Source organism: Rana temporaria, chromosome 7, assembly GCF_905171775.1.
Source record: "Rana temporaria chromosome 7, aRanTem1.1, whole genome shotgun sequence".
Taxonomy (NCBI): Eukaryota; Metazoa; Chordata; class Amphibia; order Anura; family Ranidae; genus Rana; species Rana temporaria.
Genome location: NC_053495.1, coordinates 171,934,813 through 171,957,479, shown reverse-complemented (window position 1 = coordinate 171,957,479; position 22,667 = coordinate 171,934,813). Strand labels below are relative to the sequence as shown.

At 41.3% G+C, this 22,667-nt stretch overlaps 1 protein-coding gene across 1 annotated transcript in view; it reads left to right on the top strand.

Annotated features, from left to right (window-relative positions):
- GLIS1 (GLIS family zinc finger 1) overlaps window positions 1-22,667 on the top strand; it is a 170,842-nt gene that overhangs the window by 83,233 nt on the left and 64,942 nt on the right. Inside the window, exons 3-4 of the mRNA XM_040361052.1 lie at window positions 4,248-4,425; window positions 12,928-13,858. Of these exons, the coding sequence (XP_040216986.1) occupies window positions 4,248-4,425; window positions 12,928-13,858 (1,109 nt within the window). The remainder of the gene's footprint in view (window positions 1-4,247; window positions 4,426-12,927; window positions 13,859-22,667) is intronic.

Here is a 22,667-nt window from a genome sequence, read left to right as displayed (position 1 = left end):
TGGCCCTCTTATGACTCACCCCCCTCCCTTCCTGGCAAACTCTCACCAGAGTGAGAGAGAGAGAGAGAGAGAGCTGTGCATGATGCCATAAGCCTAGGCTAATGACCAGACAAGAAACAGGAAGTGGGCTGTATAAGGTATTTACTGGCAGAAAAAAATGTTTTACTATCCAAAGTTAAATTAAAAAGGGCAGAAGACTTAATAGATGGAAAGTTTAAAAAATGACTGAAGGTCCTCTTTAATGGTTGCATTACCAGTTGAAACTCTTAATTTTTAAGGTTCTTTGCATTTGTGCTTTTCCTGTTTTGTGAGCATATTTCATTGTTCTTTGTGTATTATTACTTTAAATTAATTTTAAGTTTTTGTCCTTTTTTTTTTTTTCATTCTGCCAAAAAAAAAAATTAAAACAATGAGCCTAGCGAGGGACTATTTTTTTTTTTTTTGGTACAATAACAGGTACAGGATAGTTGTAAACATCAGGAGCCATTTATAACCCACTATACCCAAAACATTGGTATTTTGCCTCCCTCATTAAAGTGGATGTAAACCCAACATTTGTTTTTTAAATTAAGGCCTGCACCTTGTACAGTATAGGATTTCATGCCATCTGTGCCCAGTCTTGCCACGAAGAGTTAATCCAGGTATGCACAATCCTCTTATCTTTTTTCAGTGAGATAAAAACAGACAGAGAAATAGGAGTCAGTTTCTCCCCCTTTGCTGTGAGTGACAAGTGATTTACATATCTCATGCACGAGCCTGAGAGAGGCATTCTGTGTACTTCAGATCCCCTCCTCCTTTCTTCTCCAGCTCTCCCAGAATTGGTTGCTCCAAACCCCAGCATGATTGGGCATGCTGAAGTCACGTGGCGACTTTTCTGGGTTTTAAATGGATGTTAGTGATCATAGCAAAAGTTCAGTGTAAGAAATACACAGGAGAAAATGCATGTTGACAAGGGGAGTGTAGAGGAAAGTGGAAAAATACTGCGCAAACAATGAAAGAGTGAAAAAAACAATAGAATACTATACGTAATAAATAATGTGAAAGCTGCTACATAAAAATGTGACACATTTTCTAAAGGAAAGTGAGTAAAATGTAGCGCTGACCCTAATGTGATATGAAATAAACACATTAAACAATGGACGTAACTGAATACGTTCAGAACTAAATGGAAAAGTCCCACATAATGGTATGCATAAAATGGATAAAAAGTAATAAATAAAACTCCAATTTCCTAAACAAAGTAGTAAAGGCTAGTCTAGTCCATGGACTTCAATCCAATCCAAAGAAAGCATACAAATCAAATATTGCTCTTCTAGTGGGTCACAACAGGCTGATGTACAAGACAAACCCACTGAAGACGTCAATCCTTTCAAATGTAGTGAGAATGAGTACCCTTACCGCAACTGATGGACCTGTATGTCAGCGACAGCGGATCGTACGAACTTATATAGCCATAACGTGAAGAGTTCATCAGCAGCATCTTCATTCACCCCCAACAAGTACGGAGCTGGGCAGAAAACAGTCCGCCGAACAGAACGAACATCCAATCAGTTGCAGTTTGAGAGGGGTTCTCCATTCAACTGGCTGTCTTGGATTCGTTGGAGTGCCACGAGGTCCTTCAGAGTGTCCACTGGAGATCCTGGATTTCTTCCATCATTCTGGCCATGTATCGATCTGGCTATCTAAGTTCGTACGATCCGCTGTAGCTGATAGTACAAAATTGTCAGTCTTTTTTTTGTTTATAGCGCAAAAAATAAAAACTGCAGTGGCGATCGTATACCACCAAAAGAAAGCCCTATTTGTGGGAAAAATTACATTGATTTTATTTGGGTACAGCATCGCATAATCGCACAATTGTCAGTTAACCACTTCCCACCCGGCCACTACATATGTAAGGCCAGGTGGGCGCCCTCTCCTTCTGAGTGAACGTTCAGAAACGTCCCTCAGAAGGAGGGGGATTGCGCCCGTGCATGCCCGATGCGCTCGTGTCACCCAGACATGTGATGTAAACAGAGAGACGGTTGCTGTCCCGAAGACCATGCCCGGAAGCGGCGGAGAAGATCTATCTCTAAAACGGTAAGTACTGCTTCGATTAAAAAAAAAAAACCCGATTCCCCTTGAGAAAATGAGCATCAATCTAATGTTAATAAAAAAAATTTGGGTGAACTCCCGCTTTAACAAATGCAAACAGGAGCTCTGCTTAAAATTTTAAGGGAAAATGTCTCAACCTGGAGCATTTCACACTGAATATGTCAGTAGTGGTTACCCTGTAGTGATGAACTGACCCTTGAAGTGACCCAAAAACCGAAGGAATGCAATAGAAAAATATTATCACTGCTACTGCTTTTAGATTGCTTTCTCATATGCATTTGATAACTGCAAGATAAACACAACCATGAATGTCAGGCCAGTCATTCAGTGTGGGGTGTTATCATGCAACCGAACAGATTCCTGCCTATAAGGCATGTTTAGATATGCAGTCATGAAAGGATTTGGGGTATTTATAAAACGTGAAAATGACTTGATGAGTGGGAGGCATCCATTATTTTAATCATTTCTTTTGAAGAAAGCAAAACTGTAAGCCTCAGGAAACAGATCATTTGTCATAAGGACATGTTCTGAGCTCTGACATACGCAATATATTTACAGATCTGTTTTCTAATCAAAACCACAACTGCAGAAAAACGCCCCAAGGAGTCGAATCTCGCACGTTTTTTTCTTCTATGTCAGATAAAAAGAAATTTGGAGGGATAATAAAGACATTGGACATGTCCAGGTGACCCCATCATCTATTTCCTGGGTTGTTTCTGTAAAACAACAGTGGTATTAGTCAGGTCATAAATGGGTAGAACGTCGAAGGAAAATTCGTAGGAAAAGAAGGTTTTAAGAAAGTTGGTTTCTCTAATAATTCGTTGGGTCAGATATCAAGGGCAAGCCTCTAACAGGGTTACACTCAAATACCAAATGGGGGTACCATCACCCAGATAATTAATAAAAATTGGAAAGGAGACAGTTCCCCTAACAAGAGAAAAGAGAAAAAATGGACTATCTCAAGAACCTCGGACACAATCCACATAGAATAAAATAATATTAAAAAGATAGGTGTGCTAATCTAATACCAAACAAATGATGAAAATCATGAATGAAAATAGTGTCTGAACCACACAAAAATGGTGCAAATAATATCAAAAACAACATATGAATGTAAAAGTTTCAAGCATCTGCTGGGAGCCCTGGACGAGGAGTCCCTGACACCGCAGACCCACACTGCGGTTTTGCGACTATTGTATGTCGCCCGTAAACTGATTGCACAATCTTGGATTACTCCCAGGGTGCCCACCAGGCGACAATGGATAGAGCAGGTTAATAAACTACTGATAAGAGAAAAGTTGATGTACCAACATAGAAATGTCTCACGCAAATTCTATTCAATGTGGCAAGCCTGGCTAGATGTTCCGGGATTAGCACCGCATCACCTTATTAGAGACAGGCTCCTACAGGGGTGAGGCTATAAGTAATTCAGATTAGTAGCTGATTGAGTCCAATGTCACATAGGATCCCTTATGGCATTGGTGACTTTGGTGGGTCGTGGTTGTATGTTTCTAGGTCTAACCTCAGGGCTCTGAGGGTTCAGACAGACTTTTTTCTTTTTTTCTTTTTCCTTTTTCCTTAGTTATGATATGCCCGTTTATATATGTCAATTCTTGTAATTTTGGTTTAAATGTTTCTGTATGCATTGTACGACACGGCAGAGTGACTAATGCTATGCTCCTTTAATATTGTATATTGAATGGCATATATCTTGTATTGTGAATGACAAAATAAAATTTCTCTTTTCTGATAAAAAAAAAAAAGAAGATTTTTACATACTGTCCCTGGCAACCCTGATGGGCCCCCTAGTGGCATGGGGCCCTCGGCAGTGCCTGAGCGCCCAAATGGTCAGTCCACCCCTGGGTACAATGTAGCATGATCGCGCAATTGTCATTCAAAGTGTGACAACGCTGAAAGCTGAAAAATGTCCTAGGAAGGGGGTTTAAGTGTCCAGTAAGTAAGTGGTTAAACTGATTGGATTGTTTTACAAAGTGATGTTAAATGGGTACAAGCTGGATGTTACTAGGAAAAAATATTGATACCTGGAATTCAGTTTTAATAACTGAATTAGATCTATCATGAACATAACTGTTTCTTCTATTAAATACAACAACTGATACTAAATTTGAAGATGATAGAATTTGTCTCTCTTTCAGTGAATGGAGGATTTGCACAGTATAATTTGAAGAAGAGCATGATGGGAATTGAAGGAATGACCAGTGAGATCCTGGAGGGCAGAGAGAGCTTTTTATGCCAGGTTGGGAATTCTGCAACTTTTGGTGACCATATGAGCAGCTATGAGGGTGCTGCCACTACGGAGTATGTTGACAACAGGTAATATTTGTACATTCTGATGAGGATTCCTCTCCAACATGTGCTACAATTAATTATAGAATATTCATACATATATAAGCTTGTGAACACAAACATGGACAATTCAGGCTGAACATACAGTATGTAGAAAATACAAAGAATAAATAATAAATAAAAAAATTGCAGTGTGGATGTTGTATGCATGTCTTAAGCTGGCCATACATGGATTGAAATTTGGCTTGTTCAGCGGGGACCAGACAAATTTCAATCCATGTATGGGGACAGTGGTTGGACAGAAGATCAACTACTGTAGTTGCTGACTTTTAAAAATTGGGTACTTACCAATGCCTAGAGTTCAGCACTGTCTTCCTGCAACTGGTTCTTCTTCTTGCTGCTGGCCCCCGGTGGCACCATCTTGAATTTGGAAGTTGGTTGTGACTTCCAGAGGAACTACAGACACGATGTGCATGCAGGAGCTGGCAGGGTACTCTGTGGATAGCCTTGCACCAGAGGAGGTGCCTTGCCTAGGCAGGCGCCTCACCTAGGCGAGAGTACTGCTAAAAATGGGTACTAACCTCCCAACCCCCCCCCCCCCCCAAAAAAAAATGAAAATCAGTTACAGGGTGGCAGGAGGAAGGAAACCAGCATAACTTCACTTTTTAAATAATGAAGTTCCTCTTTAAGTTATGACTTTATTGCTGCTCCACTACTGCCAAGCAGGTTTGGATTCCAGAGGTATTCCATTTGGTGTTACCTTTGAGACATCAATTTATATCCCTCAGATACTTACTAGGTTTTCAGAAGTATGGTAATATCCCTATCTCAGTGAACCCTGTCTTGAAATCCAATGGGCCTGATGCCCTATTATTGGATACTTTTCTGTGCCTCTCTACATTTTTAGGAAATTCTAATTGTACAACTAATAGGCACAACGTGGTGGGGACCTCTTATCCCTCAGTGGCTGGGGAGGTTGGGCGCTCTCGTGGAGGCCCAAATGTGTTTACCGTTCATCTTGTGATCTACAGCAGAATAAGATAAACCTTCCCTTTAAAAGTGTTGATGTGGTTTCATATGCAATTTCTCCTTTCTTACTGCATAACTATATTTTGACATTTAATTGCCCCTGAAGAAGAAAAGATTTAAATTTGTTAAAATGTTAAACACATTGGGCTAATATTGTCTTCTTCAAATCAAATGTGTTGATTGATCTAATGGCTATCTGTTAACTGCATTTCTTCTTATATTGTATTTTGTTATGAAACATATTTTTAACCTTTTCCAGTAAAATATAGATTTGTTATATACCATTGAAGCGATTGATGCCCTAAAAAGTCCCATGTAGAGGGTACTTTTTGTTTGGCTCTTTAAGTTATGACTATTTACTATGTTCTTCATGCCCTATCTAGTGGATATAATGTAGATTTTTAATAGTGTATTTCAGGAAGATACCACTTTACGGCCACTAGATAGAACGGACGATCATAGAATATAATCACATTACAAACAATATATTGACCATTTGTGGCATCTGTGGGAATGATTAAGACATCTCTGTGGCAATTTTTTTATACATTGATCCCTAAGCATCAGTAGGCCTAGATATACAGGTAAAGTTGGATGCAGATCTTAACATTTGCTGTAAAAGTCAAGCTTGGCTCCATTTATTTCCTCCTCCTGATGAGTATTCCAGTTTGCATGGGCATCCTGAATGACCACTAGAAAGACTTAAGATGAGTAAGGTCAACATTTTGAAGGACAGGTAAATAACTTCAGCTTGAGATCTTACGGTGGCTTCTGCTTACGCACCTTTTCATGATATGTTTTGAATTTCCAGAGTTTGTAACGGTTCTTTTTACTTTTGCCTACCTTAATCTGCACTTTGCATCTTCCAGAACAACGACCCTAAACATATAGCCAGAGCTACAATGTTTTAGATCAAAGCACATTCATGTGTTTTGCCACGTACACACGAGCGGGTTTCCCTTCGGAAAAAAACTTGATCATTTTTCTGCCGGAATTCCTCTCAAGCCTGCCTTGCATATACACGGTCACACAAAAGTCCGGTGAACTTTTGACTGCCAAGAACGTGTTGACGTAAAAGACTACGACGAGCCGACAAAATTAAGTTCTATGCTTCTGAGCATGTGTCAAATTGTTTCCGAGTATGCATGTTTTTTTTCCAGAAGGAAAAGCATACAGGCGAATGGTTTTCCCGCTAGGATTTTTTCCTCATGGGGAAAAAAGAGATCCTGCTCACTTTTTTCCCCGGCAGTTTTCCTGTGGGAAAAAGTCAGATGGAGCATACACGCGGTCGGGATTCCCGACAAAAAACTCTGACGGGCAAACCAGACGTGTGTACGGGGCATTGGAATGGCCCAGTCAAAGTCCAGACCTAAATCCAATTGAGAATCTGTGGCAAGACTTGAAAATTGCTGTTCGCAGATGCTCTTCATCCAATCTGACAGAGCTTAAGCTTTTTTGCAGAGAATGGGCAAAAATGTCACTCTCTAGATGTGCAAAGCTGATAGAGACATCCCCAAAAAAGACTTGCGGCTGTAATTGCAGCGAAAGGTGGTTAGTCAAAGTATTGAGGGAGGCTGAATACAAATGCACATATTTATTTGTAAAAAGATTTGAAAACCATTTATAATTTTCCTTTCACTTCACAATTATGTGCCACTTTGTGTTGGTCTATCACATAAAATCCCAATGAAATACATTTATGTTTTTGGTTGCAACATGACAAAATGGAGAAAATGTCAAGGGGTATGAATCAGGGCTGTGGAAATTAACTTTTAATTCATCGATTAATCTTTAATTTTTTTGATCGATCAAAATTATTTTGATTGGTACTCACCTCTCCGCCGGCTTCTGGGCCTTCAGGGAGTTCCGTCGGAGATCCATTGACGTCACAGACACTGGCGGGTCTTGCTGTGTCCATCTGAAGGGCTCCTTTGCTGTGCCTTCATATCTACATGCCGGCGGGACCTTACTACCTGACGCACGCAAGGTCTGTTACACTTCCCTCTATCAACCTGGGATTCTACAACTATCCACTGGGAGTTGTGATAGTTCCCTTCACGGGACATCTACATGCTGACGGACTGATGTTAACCTCTCCTCATCTGGATTCAGCAGTGGCATCGTTGTACACATTTTTATACCAGTATCATACTTAGCTACATGTTTTTATGACTGCTTTTGGTACTGTTTGGTATTACTCGCACCATTTTTACAGTTTATGTAGCTACATCGATTTTATCTCCAGTACAATATTTATTTTGTTACCTACTTGAAGACTATAAAAGTTTTAATGCTATTCCCATTGAGCGCTGCCTTTGTGTGTTTTTTGTATCCTGCTATCCATTTTTCCAGTGGTTGGTAGCTTCACTGGGAATCAGCCTGCAAGGAGGAGATCAGCTAAAAGTAGTTGGATCTGTAAGTGCGTTATAATTAATCGAAATTAGTCGATTAATCGATTAAAAAAAAAACGATTCATCGAACACAAACATTTTGATCAGTAACAGCCCTAGTATGAATACTTTTTTAAGGCACTGTAAAACCAGCAAACAAATATTTGGCTTCAGATATACTTTATTGTTAGTTTGAAGAGGTGCTCTGACTTGTGCAGTGTAGACATTCTTGCAAATATAACTGGTAGACAAAGCCAAAGTGCCGGGGCTTTTTGCAGGTTCACACTCAATGGTTGTGTGATAAAGACAGAGTAGCTGATGAGTTAGCATCATTGAGGATTGGTGCCAGTTGGTGTGTAGTTGGGGTTATAGGATTGTCCAGTTAATATCTCAGTACCAAAAAATGAATGTAATTACAGAGCCTTATCTCCTGTCAGTGAGGGCAATTATAAAACAAAAGTAATTAGGAGGCTGAGTATAAAGCATAGGTTATAGGTCAGCCCGGATACTCGTTACCATATTGTGCTTCCCATAATGAGGGGATGATAGATGCTCGTACATCAGAAATTCGACCTCTTTCTCCATCTCATCCCTCATGCTTTTCCCAGGACGAAGAGACACATTGAACAGGAGCAAGTTCATTGTCCTGGTCTCATGGCCTCGTCTTAGTCTCAGCAGTCAGGTTCTACATCAAAGACAAGATCATACTGTATAGATCTACCTGTACTGGATGGTGTGATCTAGATGGAAGCAACAGTAAGTGTGTTAGTAAGAGCCTCGTTACATTGGGATCCATTCAGGAGGAATCTACCGTAATATGAATATTGCATTGTGTGCTGCGTAGTTGTGCAATTGTAAACTTTATTTTTAGGTGACGCTCTGTGTCTAGATTTGAAGGGCTTTGTTGGTTATTTTTTTTTTTATGGTTTACATCTTAGAGATGGTTGTGACTTTTTTGTAGTCTGACCATGCAAGTGGAGCTTTATGATCTCAGCTGAATTTTTTTGTAGTTCAGCTTATTTCCATTACACACGTTTTATTGGAAATCCGTATTAGAGATAAGATCATCATGAACAATAAAGTAAAATAAAAGGTGTATAATTGGGAAGAAGTGAATTTGAGTTGATAATATTAAGCAAAGTGATATTGGAGTCATTTCAGCAGACGGTGAAGATGTATTGCTAAAATAAGATGTTGGTATTAGAATATAATAAATGCAACAAATAGTAATTACAGAAGAAGCTATGAAAATGTGTTGCTAAGTAAAGATAACCAGGGATGTAATAATAATAATAGATACAACATTGTTAGGTAGCCATTCCAGGAAGGTAAGGGGCCTTTCACACGGACGGATAGAATGGTGCTTTTAGCTGCAGATTTTCTAGTTTTCTACTGCAGCTAAAAGCACACAATGGCCCCATTCACACACAACGTTTAGCTGCGATTTCGTTGCATGCGGTTTGGTGCGAATAGAAAAAATAGAATTGAATGCGTCCAGGTGCGATTTAGCGCAGCTATATGCACTTAACCGCAGGTAATTGCAGTCTTTTGTGTCAACTGCGGATAGCAGCGTGAGAAGAAAAAAAGAACAACAGGAAGCACATCATAATAAAAGAAAAAAAAGGGTTGCTATGGAAATGACTACCGCAGCTAAACGTGGCCGCATGTAACCGCATGTAATCGCATGTAATCGAAATGTACAAATGCAGCTAATCGCAGTGCCTGGAGACTTGAATTTCACTGAAAATGTACATGCTTTAATTGCGGCAAAACTGCCATCCGTCTGAAAGGGGCCTAAAAATAATTATAATACTATGAGAATAATACTGACAAGGAGAATTCTAAGAATGTAATAATAATAATAGCTACAATATGAGCATTTACTCATTATGGATCCATGCACACTGGGCTTAAAGGGGTAGTTAACCTTCATGTGTTTTCACCTTAATGCATCCTATGCATTAAGGTGAAAAAACCCATTGCAGTGTCCGGCCCCCCAGTTCCCCCGTTTTACTTACCTGAGCCTCGAATTTCTGTGGGCGCGATCCCGCATCTCTCTCTCCACGGCTTCTCGGCTCTTCATTGGATAGATTGATAGCTGCTCAGCCATTGGCTCCCACTGCTGTCAATCAAATCCAATGAGGCAGGCACCAGGGGGCGGGGCTGAGTCATACACTCAGTGGCTATGGGCGCCAAGTGTATGACACGGGAGCGCGCCCCCAAAGTTAACCCCCTCAGCAGAAAGCTTCCCAGAGGGGGTTATCTATTGTGGGGAGGAGCTGCAAGAGCCACAGAGGGACCCCAGAACAGGATGATCGGGGCCACTCTGTGCAAAACAAACTCCACAGTGGAGAGAATTATTTAAAAAAATTAAAAATAAACCTTTAGTGTCACTAAAAACAACAGTTCCTTTGGCAGAAAAATGCTAATATAGAGCGTGTTTGTACACAGTTTAGATGAGTTTAGGAGAGTTTGGCATTTTTTTTTTCTGCCAGAAAGTTTCAATCAAAGACGCAAACCGGAAGTTTTATTTTTACCTGCCTCTAAACGTTGAACTTAAAGTGGTTGTAAACCCACAAAAAAAAACCTGCAAGACAATGGCATAATGAGCTAGTAAGCATAGCATACTAGCTCATTATGAAATACTCACCTTAGATCGAAGCCCCCGTAGCGGTCCCCGTACAACGCTCCGGCCGGCGACAACGCTCCCAGAGTTATTTCTAGGTATCTCAGGCTCCGGCGCTGAGATTGGCCGGAGCTGTAATGACATCATTCCTGCGCTTGCGCGTGGGAGCCGCCGGTAGCAGCACACTAGCTGCGCATGTGCTGATGACGTAGGCACATGCTGATACAGGAGAGATCCAGGGTAGCTACAGGTAAGCTTACCTTTAGTACAAAGTGGTCTTTAGGGTTTACTGCTACTTTAAAATATGCCTGTAATCATCCTAATGTACATGGACACATAGGATAACATTAGCTGCTTCTACAGGAAAAACACAAAACTCCTGTAGAATCAGCCATTTTTAAGCCAATGTGCATGGAGCCTACAAAAGCAATACTCAATAATCAAGGTAAATTGATTAGTGCAACTTTAAAACTTGCAGTTTCAGAAAAAAAATTATCTGTTTACTTTGAGGCTGCATATGTCATAATATTGTATTCTATATAACCCAACCACTAGTGCCAGGAGAGCACCTTGATCCAAAAGGCAGCTACTGAGAAACGCTGCTATTGTGTGTGTAAGCAGCGGTCTCTCTACAGTGGTCTGACTCTCCCCCCTCCCTAGTAACTCATACCAATAGACCTGCAGTCAGCAAGCTTATGCTCTCTGCTAATTGCAAAGCTTTAGGTCTGACGTAAGCTGGCCATACATGCATCGAAATTTCGATGCAATGTATGGCTAATCCTGTTTATATGAAACCAGCTTTAGTTGGGGCGTGTGTTTGACCACCGCAGAGAGACTGCTGCTTATTCACAGAGAGCAGGGTTGCTGATTCTGTGCACCCTCTTTGCAGGTACCTTCTGTCTACATTCATTCTAACAATGGCTGCCAGGCATTTCTCAGTGTGGGTTTTCTGATGATGACAATTGTGGACCATGCTCTGGTCACATGATTTGTGAAGGATATATGAGATACTGAGATACACTATATTGTCAAAAGTATTGGGACACCTGCCTTTACTTTAATGGCATCCCGGTCTTAGTCCATAGGAGTCAATATTAAGTGGGCCGACATGGGGCTTTGGGGTCCATACCCCAAAGCATCCCCCCCATGTTGAGGGCATGTGGCCTGGTACGGTTCAGGAAGGGGAGCACTCTCTTGTCCCCCCTCTTTCCCTGTGGCCTGCCAGGTTGCGTGCTCGGATAAGGGTCTGGTATGGATTTTTGGGGGGAACCCCACTGCATTTTTTTACATTTTGGCACAGGGTTCCCTTTAAAATCCATACCAGACCTGAAGGGCCTGGTATGGAATTTGGGGGGATCCCCACGCAATTTTTTTTTATTTTGGTTTGGGTTCCCCTTAATATTCATACCGGACCCAAAGGGCCTGGTAATGGACTGGGGGGGGGGGGGAACTCATGGCATTTTTTTTTTCAATTACTTTTACCTGTATTGCCAGGACTCGACATTTCATTATAGTCGCGAGTAGTTTTAAATTACTTTTTTTTCCTTTAGAAATTTCATTTTGCGCGGGGACTGTTATAAACACGGGGAAAACGCACCACTTTACAGGCATACTGTAGACACCCCCCAGGTACGAAATGTAAAGGAAAATTGTACTTTTATTGTTTCACTTTAAGCATTATTAAAATCACTGCTCCTGAAAAAACTTCAATTTTTAAAACTTTTTTTTTGCATTGATACATTTCCCCGGGGCAGGACCCGGGTCCCCAAACGTTTTTTTTGTGACAATAACTTGCACATTAACCTTTAAAATTATCACTTTTGATTTTTCACATTCGTGTAGCAAAGACTTTGACGGTTTTCATGTGTTCGAATACATTTTTTGCCTGTTCTGCTGTGAACCGTACCGGGGGGTGTTCGGCTCATCCCTACTGTTTATGTGTCACTTTCTGTGAGTTGCGCTAAAGAATATAGCTATCTTCCATAAACTATCAATTGCCCTCCATCCCATGTAATGGAGATGAAGAGATATACTCATATTTAGATTATATATCAGGAGAGCAATTTAGGGTGACAGTCATGGCTCCCTCCATAGATACAGGAAGTGTCTTGTTTTTGTCTTTTTTTGCAGAATTTCCAGATGAGAATAAAGCAAAAGAAGTTTGAAAAAAAGCAAACAATTGCAGCTATCACACCAAGCACTAGTAATCTGCAATGTATTACATTTTTGGCTTAGAGCTTAGATACACTTTAAATTCATTCGCTATAGCACATTATTTATTATTCTGTTTATTCCTGTATCTAAAATTTACTCATCACTCTAATATATTGTGAACTGTAGATATAACTTTTTGCAGGGGTTCCCTATTAGCTGAAAATCATTTTAATGGTTTGTCTAGGGTAAATACAGTGTTATATAGTAGCCAAATGTTTCAGTGACTTTTTTTTTTTTTTTACGGTCATTCTCTGTCTTCTTTCCCTGCAGGTCTGCACGGTTCCACACCTCTATGTGCTTGAATGGGATGCACTCTACCAGCCGCATCAAGCAGGAGGGTCTCTGTGACTTCTCACACCTCTCCTCGCCCTCTCGCCTGTCTGGCATCTCAGAGCTAAGGGCGGCTCTCATTTCTGACAACGTTCTGCCACAAAATAGACTTAAAACCCGTCTGTCATCATACTTTTTAGACTCTGTGCACAGTACCTTTCCAGGCTCAGAGACAGGCAGCAGCAATTCTCCATCTCCTCGATTCCAATCTGCAGGGAGAAGTGGATGCTCCCGTGATAGCGTTGAAATTGTGGGAATTATTCATTCTTCAAACACTTCTATGCCCTCCTATATGAACAAGGTTTGTGTATCACCCACAAGGGTGCTCTTTAGTTCTGGAAGTGTCCCTATCAGCAGCCCACCAAAAGCTTCACTGGCAGAAGGTCTTTGTGGGTCGCCATCTTCTGCTTTGGGTATCCTTTCTAGTTCTGATGAGGGTGAACTAAAACCCCCAGAAAAAGTACACATACCCTGCTCAGGGGTCACCGCCAACCTCCACCTCAACACCACCCAAAATGACTGTAGTAAACTCAGCTTCTTAAAGCAAGAACCAGAGGATAGCTATCAGCAGGGGCTTCTATCGCCCCTCCATCTTCCCTCAGCAATGTCCCCTAAGGCACTAACCAATGAACAGGATAAGCTTGGAGCAGAAGGGATACAACTGTGTCGTTGGATAGACTGTAGTGCATTGTATGAACAGCAGGAGGAACTGGTGAGACACATTGAAAAGACACATATTGACCAGCGTACAGGAGAAGATTTCACATGCTTTTGGGCTGGCTGTGTAAGACGATTTAAGCCTTTCAATGCTCGTTACAAGTTGCTCATTCACATGAGAGTTCACTCTGGGGAGAAGCCAAACAAGTGCATGGTGAGTACACATATCTTCCAATAAATATACTTTAAAGTAAATGTAGACCCTAAATGAATGAAATGTTGTATGCTAAAGTTTTCTGTATCATAAATGTAGCACTACCCCCTGTAGGAGCTGCTAGATTAGATTTGGGACTTGCACATTACCTCATCCTTCGTTGTCTAGGGGAAGAAAGTCTGTAATGAACTCCAATGTCCAGACAGGTTGTAAAAACTTTTGCTGTTAGGTTTTATTTTTCTCATAACTTGCAGAAAAGTAGAAGGAGCAGGGGAAGGTTCAGGCGCATAGTACAGATCACTGGAGAAAACTTCTAAGTTCCAAGAAGTCACTCACCACTTCCTCTCGAGTGGGTATTGCTCACCTGGATAGGCCCCTCTCACCTGGCCTAGCAGCCGGAATGATGCACAAACAATGATCAGTAACAGTCTCTGCCACAGACTGGTTGCAAGTTAAGATGAGGGATTCCGGACTTCAGCTTGGTGCTTTCCGGGACAAGTCCTCCCCTGGTTTCCTCCATTGAGACAGCACAGGATCACCTCACGAGCGAAGGCCCCAGTCAGGACAAACCTCGGCCTACCTAGCAGAAAAGCAGCCTCAGGCCAACGTGGCCCTGAGGCTAAGTATCACACTGCACATACCTTGCGCCAGGAGGGCCACGAGGTGAAGAGCCTCTCACAACATGGCGTCTGTCCCTCAAGTATCCTTCCCCAGCATTCCCAGCAGGGAGACCACTCCCACTGGGCTGCTGCCGGGCAAAGACACCCAATACACCATAGCCTGCCTGAGTTCCAACATTGGCCGGTGGTGGTATCGCCTCCTACAGGCAACAGCGGAAAAATCCCTCCAAGCACAGCCACAGCCAGAACAGAGGCTGATTTTGTATCAGTCATCAAAGTCTGAGCCAATTATCAGCTCAGACACCCACTAAATTTAACATAGCACTTGGTCATCAGGAGCAGGGGGCTACATAAACAATTGTCATTTTATTTCATAAAATAAATTGTTTTCATCTCCCCTCACACTTTGTTGCATCTAAAATACTGCTGATCTCCTGCAACCTCTTCTTGTCTACATACACTCCTCCAGCTGCCATGTTTTTTTCTTAGGGTAGGATTTCTGATGGCGACAACAGCAATACTTTGGAGAGCAGTTATCAACACTGTGGGAGATCACTTTCATTTTGTACTTAGCCCAGGCCTGTGGGTCAGGCCACATGTAAAAGGAAAGTAGGGTCAGATTGAGCCACAATGGTGTATTTGGTGAAATAGCAGTTCACAGAAAGCCTTTACAGGTTAAGCTTTCCAGGCTTTGAGACTGGTGGGCATGAAAGGAGTCAAGAAAAAGGGGGCTGCAGGATTCGCTTGAATACAAGATTCTGGAGGGCCTCAAGGGAATGGACTACTGCTGCCTCCAGTAACATAGAGGCATTAGACATATCAAGGTACAGCCACCACTGGGCCATCACCAGTTGTGAAGCTAAGAAATATTTATGAAAATCAGGAAGGGTCAATCCTCCTCTAGAGGTCGGATGCATCAAAAGCGTTCAGTTTGTATCTGGGGGGACAAGAGCCCCACGAAAAGAAGAAAAAAAGTTGGTAAAGTTGTGTAAAAAAGGATTTTGGTATCCACCGTGGAGAGTGTTGAAACGGGTAATTTAATTTTTTCAGGTTGATATGGCCTAGTAGAGACAGAGGCAAGTTCTCCAATGCTTTCAACTCTGCCTTGGCAATTTGATACACCAGAAGAAGATTAATGTTAATATAGTCAGATACCTGTCGAGAAACAAGCACTCCCAGGCAGCCTTTCCGGGTACCCCTGTGTAAGGTAAAAGGAGAGGATAGACTACCCCCAGTCTAATAGCAGCAGTAGGGAATTTTAGGTTTTGAAACAGTAAATAGTCCTTAGTACAATTGACGGCAGAAGATATCCTTCCAAATGACGGACACATTATGTGTTTTAATAGACAGAGGAATTTGGGCAACTTGAAAACAGGAAACAAATGAGACATTTATATTGTAAAGAAGCTGTCTTATAAAATGCCAGATAATCCTTTTATGATAGTCCTACAAAGTGATTCGAAGGTAAGCCTGGTGGTTACAGCACATCCTTACATCTGCTGGCAATTATGACCTTCCTCCCTATCATCTGTCTGCACAAGGATTCCCTTGCTTGTCCATAGCATCCAGATCCCTCCTCTTATCTCCCCCTAAATATTACTATAAGCCGGGGTCTGCTCTATGGCCTGCTTGAGACATTCAGTAGTAAGAGGAAGCTGTCTAATCTCCCTGCAATATCCTGTTATGTTTCATACTTAGTGCGTGTTGTTTTAGTTTTATTGCATTGGAGGTTTATCTGCATAATAATCAGAAAAAGGTCCAAGTATAATAATGAGGCAATGCCTTCAAGACCTTCTTGTTTGAAGATTAATTTTCCTGCTTTCTTAGATTCAATGTTCCAGACAAATGGAATTTTGATTGTCTGAGACAGCAGAAATAAGTGAACCTAATAGGCTTGTGTATGGAAATGGAGTAGCATCCATTGCTCTGGCAGTGCGTGCTGCAACATTCAGCTTTCTAATCTATGAATGAAGAGTGGTTGTTGTTATTCGTATGGACTGTTGTGTTAGAATTACATAGTTACTTCATCAAGTAGCAATCTATAGACTTAAAAATCCAGGGCCAATAATGCCAGAAAGCAAATGGTATGCTCTGTGTAACTTTTGCCTACTGGTGTGCGCTGTGAAGAGGCGGTGAATTGGTACAACACATTGCACGGTTTACCTTTTTTCTTTTAACATTATTAAAATATCACACTATGGGATTGTATTTAACTTTTTTAAGGCATACTGTAGCTCACACTAGTATGCTGGATTTAATGGTAGAAACTTGTTTTTAAGGGTGAACCACCACTTTAACTATGGATAAAATCCAAAGTTACCCTTGGAATGTACTCCACCTCAAACTGCAAGAAGGAAAATGGTTTATTTTGTAAGCAAACAGCTTTGCTTACCTTATCCCTTGCTCCTCCTACGGATAGCACTCTTCTTTCTGACAATCTAGGTTGTGGGCAAGACTGCTGGTCTTGCATTGTATATAGTGGTGTATTTTGTTTTTATGCTGCCTTAGGCAAGACTAAAATCGGGTGCCCCCATCTATATTTGTCCCACCCCAGTCGTGGTATACCATTTTTGTCTCAGGGTCTGATGAGGAAGCTGCAGTTGTTCACAGTGAACATCTGGGGCTTCCTCATCAGACCCTGAGATATAATTCTTCCAAGTGCCACATATGTGGTCAATAGGGCAGAAGATGGGGCCAGCAGGACATATGACGGGGTCAGCAGGGCAGAGGATGGGGTCGAAAAATGTAAATGAATGATATTACTGCGCTTACCCAATACGTGAAAAAGAATAAACAGCTGCTACATAAGAATGTGACAAAAAATCAGAATGAAGGATAGTGTAGAATGCAGTGCTAAGAATAGTTTACGATGCGCTATGTACCAATAATTAATAAACAAGTAATAACTTTGTGATGAAAAACAATCTCAAATGTAACAATCATGTATATAATGAGTGAAGACACAAATAAATCAGTCCAAATGGTGGAGAAGTCCTGAGGTAAACATATAAAGTCCGTCATAAAATGGTTGTTTCTCAGAAGTGGAATACAGTGGCTTTGACAAGCATGTAGAGCTTCAGGGATAATGTACCATCCACCAAAAATAAGGGGTAAATACTCTTACCGGAAACGGTGGCCTCGAGTGTCAGCGACAACGAGTCAGTCAAGGGGTGCCCAAATCGGCAGCTCTCCAGAACGATCCAAGGAATCCAAGGGACTCCAAGAGGGACTCCTGAGAATCGCGCAGGTAACCATCAAGCTGTAACTCAGATGACTAAACTGGACAGCCAAAAAAGAAAGAAAAAGTGCTCCATATGGTATGGGTCAAAAAGGCTTTAAAAAAAAACAACAACATACATCCATGAGAACAAAATCTGTGATCACAGAATAAAAAGCAATGTGGGGAGCAGTAAGCCAAGCCCGACGTGTTTCGTCCTAATGGACTTAAAGTGTGCTGGTGATATCTTGGGTTGGGACCAATTTGGATCCCCACCCAAAGTTTAATAAAACACTGCCGTATGCATTCCTAGATGAACACTACAGTTTTATGCTAGTAATTTTGAACAATTTACTTTTGGCTTTTTTTCACATTAGCAGTAATGCTTGCCTTTCAGAGGGGAGGTATAGAAGCAGCTTCCTCCTCTTGATGCCAAACGACAATTTTACATTGAGGGACCATATCAAAACCACAAGCTGAGCTTTTGACTCATAATTGCAAAGCGGTCCCAAGGTCCCCTGTCAAACTCTGCAGCCTGAGTTAAAAATGTCACAGCCACAGAGCAAAGCATCACAGCCATGTCACAGCGTATTGCCCTGTCCAGCTTTATTGTTAGGATTTGGGTGTGTGACCAGGGGAGGTGAAACTGCACCTCAACTGCCTCCCGGACCACCCACGTGAAAGAGCTAGTGCAGGATTTATAAGGGGGCAAAAAGGGGGCAAACAAGAGGCCCCCTGAGAGAAGATGCCCCCCTCTATATGGAAAATATAAAATAATATAAAAAAAATAATAATAAAATATTATAAAATAATAAAAATTGCTTTGTATTTTCTATTGAATGTATTTTAGGAAGTAATATTTTGTCGACCATCATCTGTAAACGTTTTTACTCTGGACTGGTATATTGGTATATATATATAAAAAAAAAAGTGGCAGCTCACGTGAACCACACGTAGAGCGCTATGACTGTGTGTATGTGCGTGCGTGTCCACGTGCGCGTGACCTCAAAATTACATTCTGTCATGAATTTTGAAAATGTGTGTCTGTCATAGAGAATCTAAACTAAATCTGTGTATGAGGGGTCAACAGAACCTGACGTGCCCTAGGCCCCCCCAAGGTTTAAATCTGGCCCTAGAAAAAGCCCCTTTAACTTGTTTCTTTACGTATGCAGGTGAGCTATAATGATTTATATCCTTACAATATGTGTTCAGCAGGAACCAGACAAAATGCCTGCCATGTATGGCCAGCTTAACTCATGCAATGAGGTTGTTACAGAGGAACTCCAGCTGTTTGCAGAAACATTTTAAGTCAACAGCTACAAATACATGAACTGTCATCACCTGTGCCGGTTCTTCACCAGTCTTCTGGTTCCTGGCACCTCCATCTTGAGTGTAGGAAGCTGGTGGAGACTTCATGTCTTATAGCCGCCCCCCAACGGGACATGCATAAGTCATGCTGCACATTCTCAATGGTCTTGCAGTCTCCTGGGACCCGTGACATGTCCCAGGAGGTTGTGGGCAGGGATGTGGGGGACTCAAGTGTGAACGGGTACATGTCAAAAGTAGGTACCCTCCCCTAAAAAAATAAATGATGTTGGGGGGGGGGGGTGAGTAAAATGAGTGGAACTTCTAATTTTATATGAAGTTCTGCTTTAAAGTGGAAGTAAGCTCCTATTTTATACTTGTCCCTACAGGCAAGCCTATAATAAGTCTTACCTGTAGGTACAGTGAATATCTCCTAAACCTGCACGGCTTAGGCGATATTCACACTGCATGCCCCTGGTGACATCATTGGCACCAATGCTGTCCCTTCATAGCTCTGTGCCGCGGTCCGTGACCCCCACACACAGACGCAGGAGTGACGTCAGACAACCGGAGGATGCAAGTCTGGAAGGGCAGTGGCAGCGTGGCGCTGGAAGGCTTCATAATAAGGTAAGTGTTTCATAATGTGCCAGTATGCGATGCATACTTGCACATTATACCTTGTAGAGTAAAAAAAAAAATAGATGCGGTTTACTTCCACTTTAAGTTAGTTAGGGCCTTCAGCTTGTTAACTTCTGGGGCTGTGAGAAGTCTGAGCCCAGCTCTGAGACTAGTCTTTCTAAGACTGTATTTGCTATGAATAGTACCCTTGGCTGCCCTGTGGCTTTGTCTGGAGTTGGATAGAAAATAAAAGGGACCATCTGTTTAATTGTCTTTTGGCAGTCCTTTCCTTGATATATTTTTTTTTCTTGAAAACATGTTAAATTTACTTTTAATATTATTTACATGATTCATTTGTTTTTCTCAGTGCCAGTATAATAAATAATATAGATAAGGCATTGAAAATAAAAAGTAGAGACCACAGAACATATACATATAATAAATAACATGTGTTGCATGCCCAACAGCACATACTGTGCTAAGAGCTCATTGCGTACATAATAACGCATTGCACATCAGCCATAAATACTGATCACTCATGGTTCAGAGAATGAAAATAGAATCCAAATGTAACATTGTCTCAACTTTCCTAACTGTAAATCTCACCTTGGCCTGCAAATAATTACTACCTTGTGCTGTGTGGAATGACTACATCTGGAGGGTACCAGCCCCTACAGCTCAAAATATATTGCCTCTGGGAGTCCTCTCCAAGTCATGGACTTTATAAGAGGACCGGGGATGGGGGGGGGTTTACTTAACAGTGATGTAATGACAACACACGCACAAACTGCATTGGACACTATGTACACACTGCTGCAGTTACAAGCTACTGTGAACCCGTTGCGCAATACATTTACGTGTTAACTACCACCAGTCCGTGTCATTTACTGGAGTAATAAATTTAAAACTTCAACCGCGTATATTAAGAGGTTTTTCAGTAACATTTACTGAAAGCGGAAATCCACCCCAGACTACCTTTGACTAGAATGCGAAAAGGCTTGGGTCCCTTGGCGGGACTTTGTTTCTGACTGTTAAGCGTTTGAAGAGATTTTTCACCCCAATTTATGTCCTGAGGTGATAGCCCAGGATCAACATTTTCTGATTTCCCTCAATGACATGCAAATCGAATTAGATAAGGGAACGTCAGTCTTTTAGGAACAAGGCTATTGATTACTTCCTGCATTGTAGCCCATTTTTTTTTTCTTTTTTTTAACACTTTTGGAGGGCATATGGATAGAATAGAAACTCTGTTAGTTATTTATTGCTTTCTGAGTCCTGGTTGGGGAGATTTTTTCTCACATCTGGACAATGTTGTCACCTGGACAGGAGTTAAGGAAAAATCTCCAAAAGAGACAGAGCAAAGAAATCTGTAGTCTTCCCCTACTCTAATGGTAAGAAGTGTTTTTTTTCAGGAGTGGGGGGGTTGCTGTCGGTGTCAGTCTTGGAGATTTAGTTTTTCTTTGTGTGTTGAATAAATATTATCTCCGAGACCATAAATAACAGGTAGTCTCCCTAATCCCCAGCCTCTCCCCACAGAGAAAGTGTACTTCTATGTTTACAGTCAAATTTGAGAAAACCCCACTACATAATTGTTATGTGTTTCCATTTACATTTTTGTAAAAACACATGTGGGAAAATGTGTTGTGGTCTGATGAAACCAAGGTTGAACTTTTTGTCCATAGTTTCAAAAGATATGTTTGGCGCAAAAACAACACTGAACATCACAAAAGAACACCATACCCACCGTGAAGCATGGTGGTGGCAACACCATGCTTTGGGGCCGTTTTTCCTCAGCTGGAACAAGGGCCTTAGTCAAGGTAGAGGGAATTATGAACAGTTCTAAATACCAGTCAATATTGGCACAAAACCTTCAGGCTTCTGCTAGAAAGCTGAACACAAAGAGGAACTTCATCTTTCAGCATGACAACAACCCAAAGAATACAACCAAACCAACTAAGGAATGGCTTCACCAGAAGAAGATTAAAGTTTTGGAATGGCCCAGCCAGAGCCCAGACCTGATTCAGATTAAATATCTGTGAGGGTGGGGGGGCGTCTGAAGAGGGCTGTGCATGGGAGATAATAAGAGTTTAATAGTTTTCTTTGGGAAATTAGATAAATACCCCAAACCTTTGGGGAAAACAATATAACTATATACAGTATATGTGTTATTTGTATTTGTAATTTCTAGGATTCTATGGATTCGTTAAAGTGTATCTTAATCCAAATTTTTTAAGTTTTATTTATTTTTTACACAATCTACTTTTATTAAACGAAAATGTAAATTGGGGGTACAAAACAGGGGAAAGAGGTTTAGAGGGAACAAGAGGGGTAATAGGTTAATGAAAAACGAGCACCCACATGATAACAACATAAGCAAGTATTAGCTTCAGTGAGTCAAGGTGGCAGAGCAGAGAGCCGGTGACTGGCAGTTACCAGCTCTCTGCTCACAGAGCACTGAGAACTGAGTGATCAGTGGTGTTTGATCGTCAGTTGTCAGTCTTAGAGCCAACGGTGCTGCTGCATCCACCTAGGTAAGTATGATTTCTAAAAAAAAAAACATACTTCTCTTTTAAACCAAAAGTAACAGCACTAAAAATTGGTATATACCAATCCCTATGTGTCCAATGTAAAATAAAAATATACAAAAATGAATGCAAATGCTTTTGTATATAAAGTGCAAACATGCAGTAAAGTGCACAATAAGTGGATTGCCATCAACCTTAGGAGTATATCGCCTTATGTAAAAATATATGATCGATCATACAACTGGCTTCTACATGATGACGTTCCAGCTCCACCCAGCATTGGTAGGTTGTGTACCACCTACTTTATATATGTTACATGTTCCTATTCACATAGCACAGCTAAAAAAAATTGTAGGAATCCTCTGCCCTCTACTGTCAGCTACTAGTATCACACTGTAATGAAATTATGTAAGCCACTTCATGAGATGAAAGTGCAAACTTCCTTCTGCCAGAGAAGGCGTCAGTCACATGTCCTGACATGTCCTGACCATGCTACTAATGCCAGATCAGATGAAATAATTATT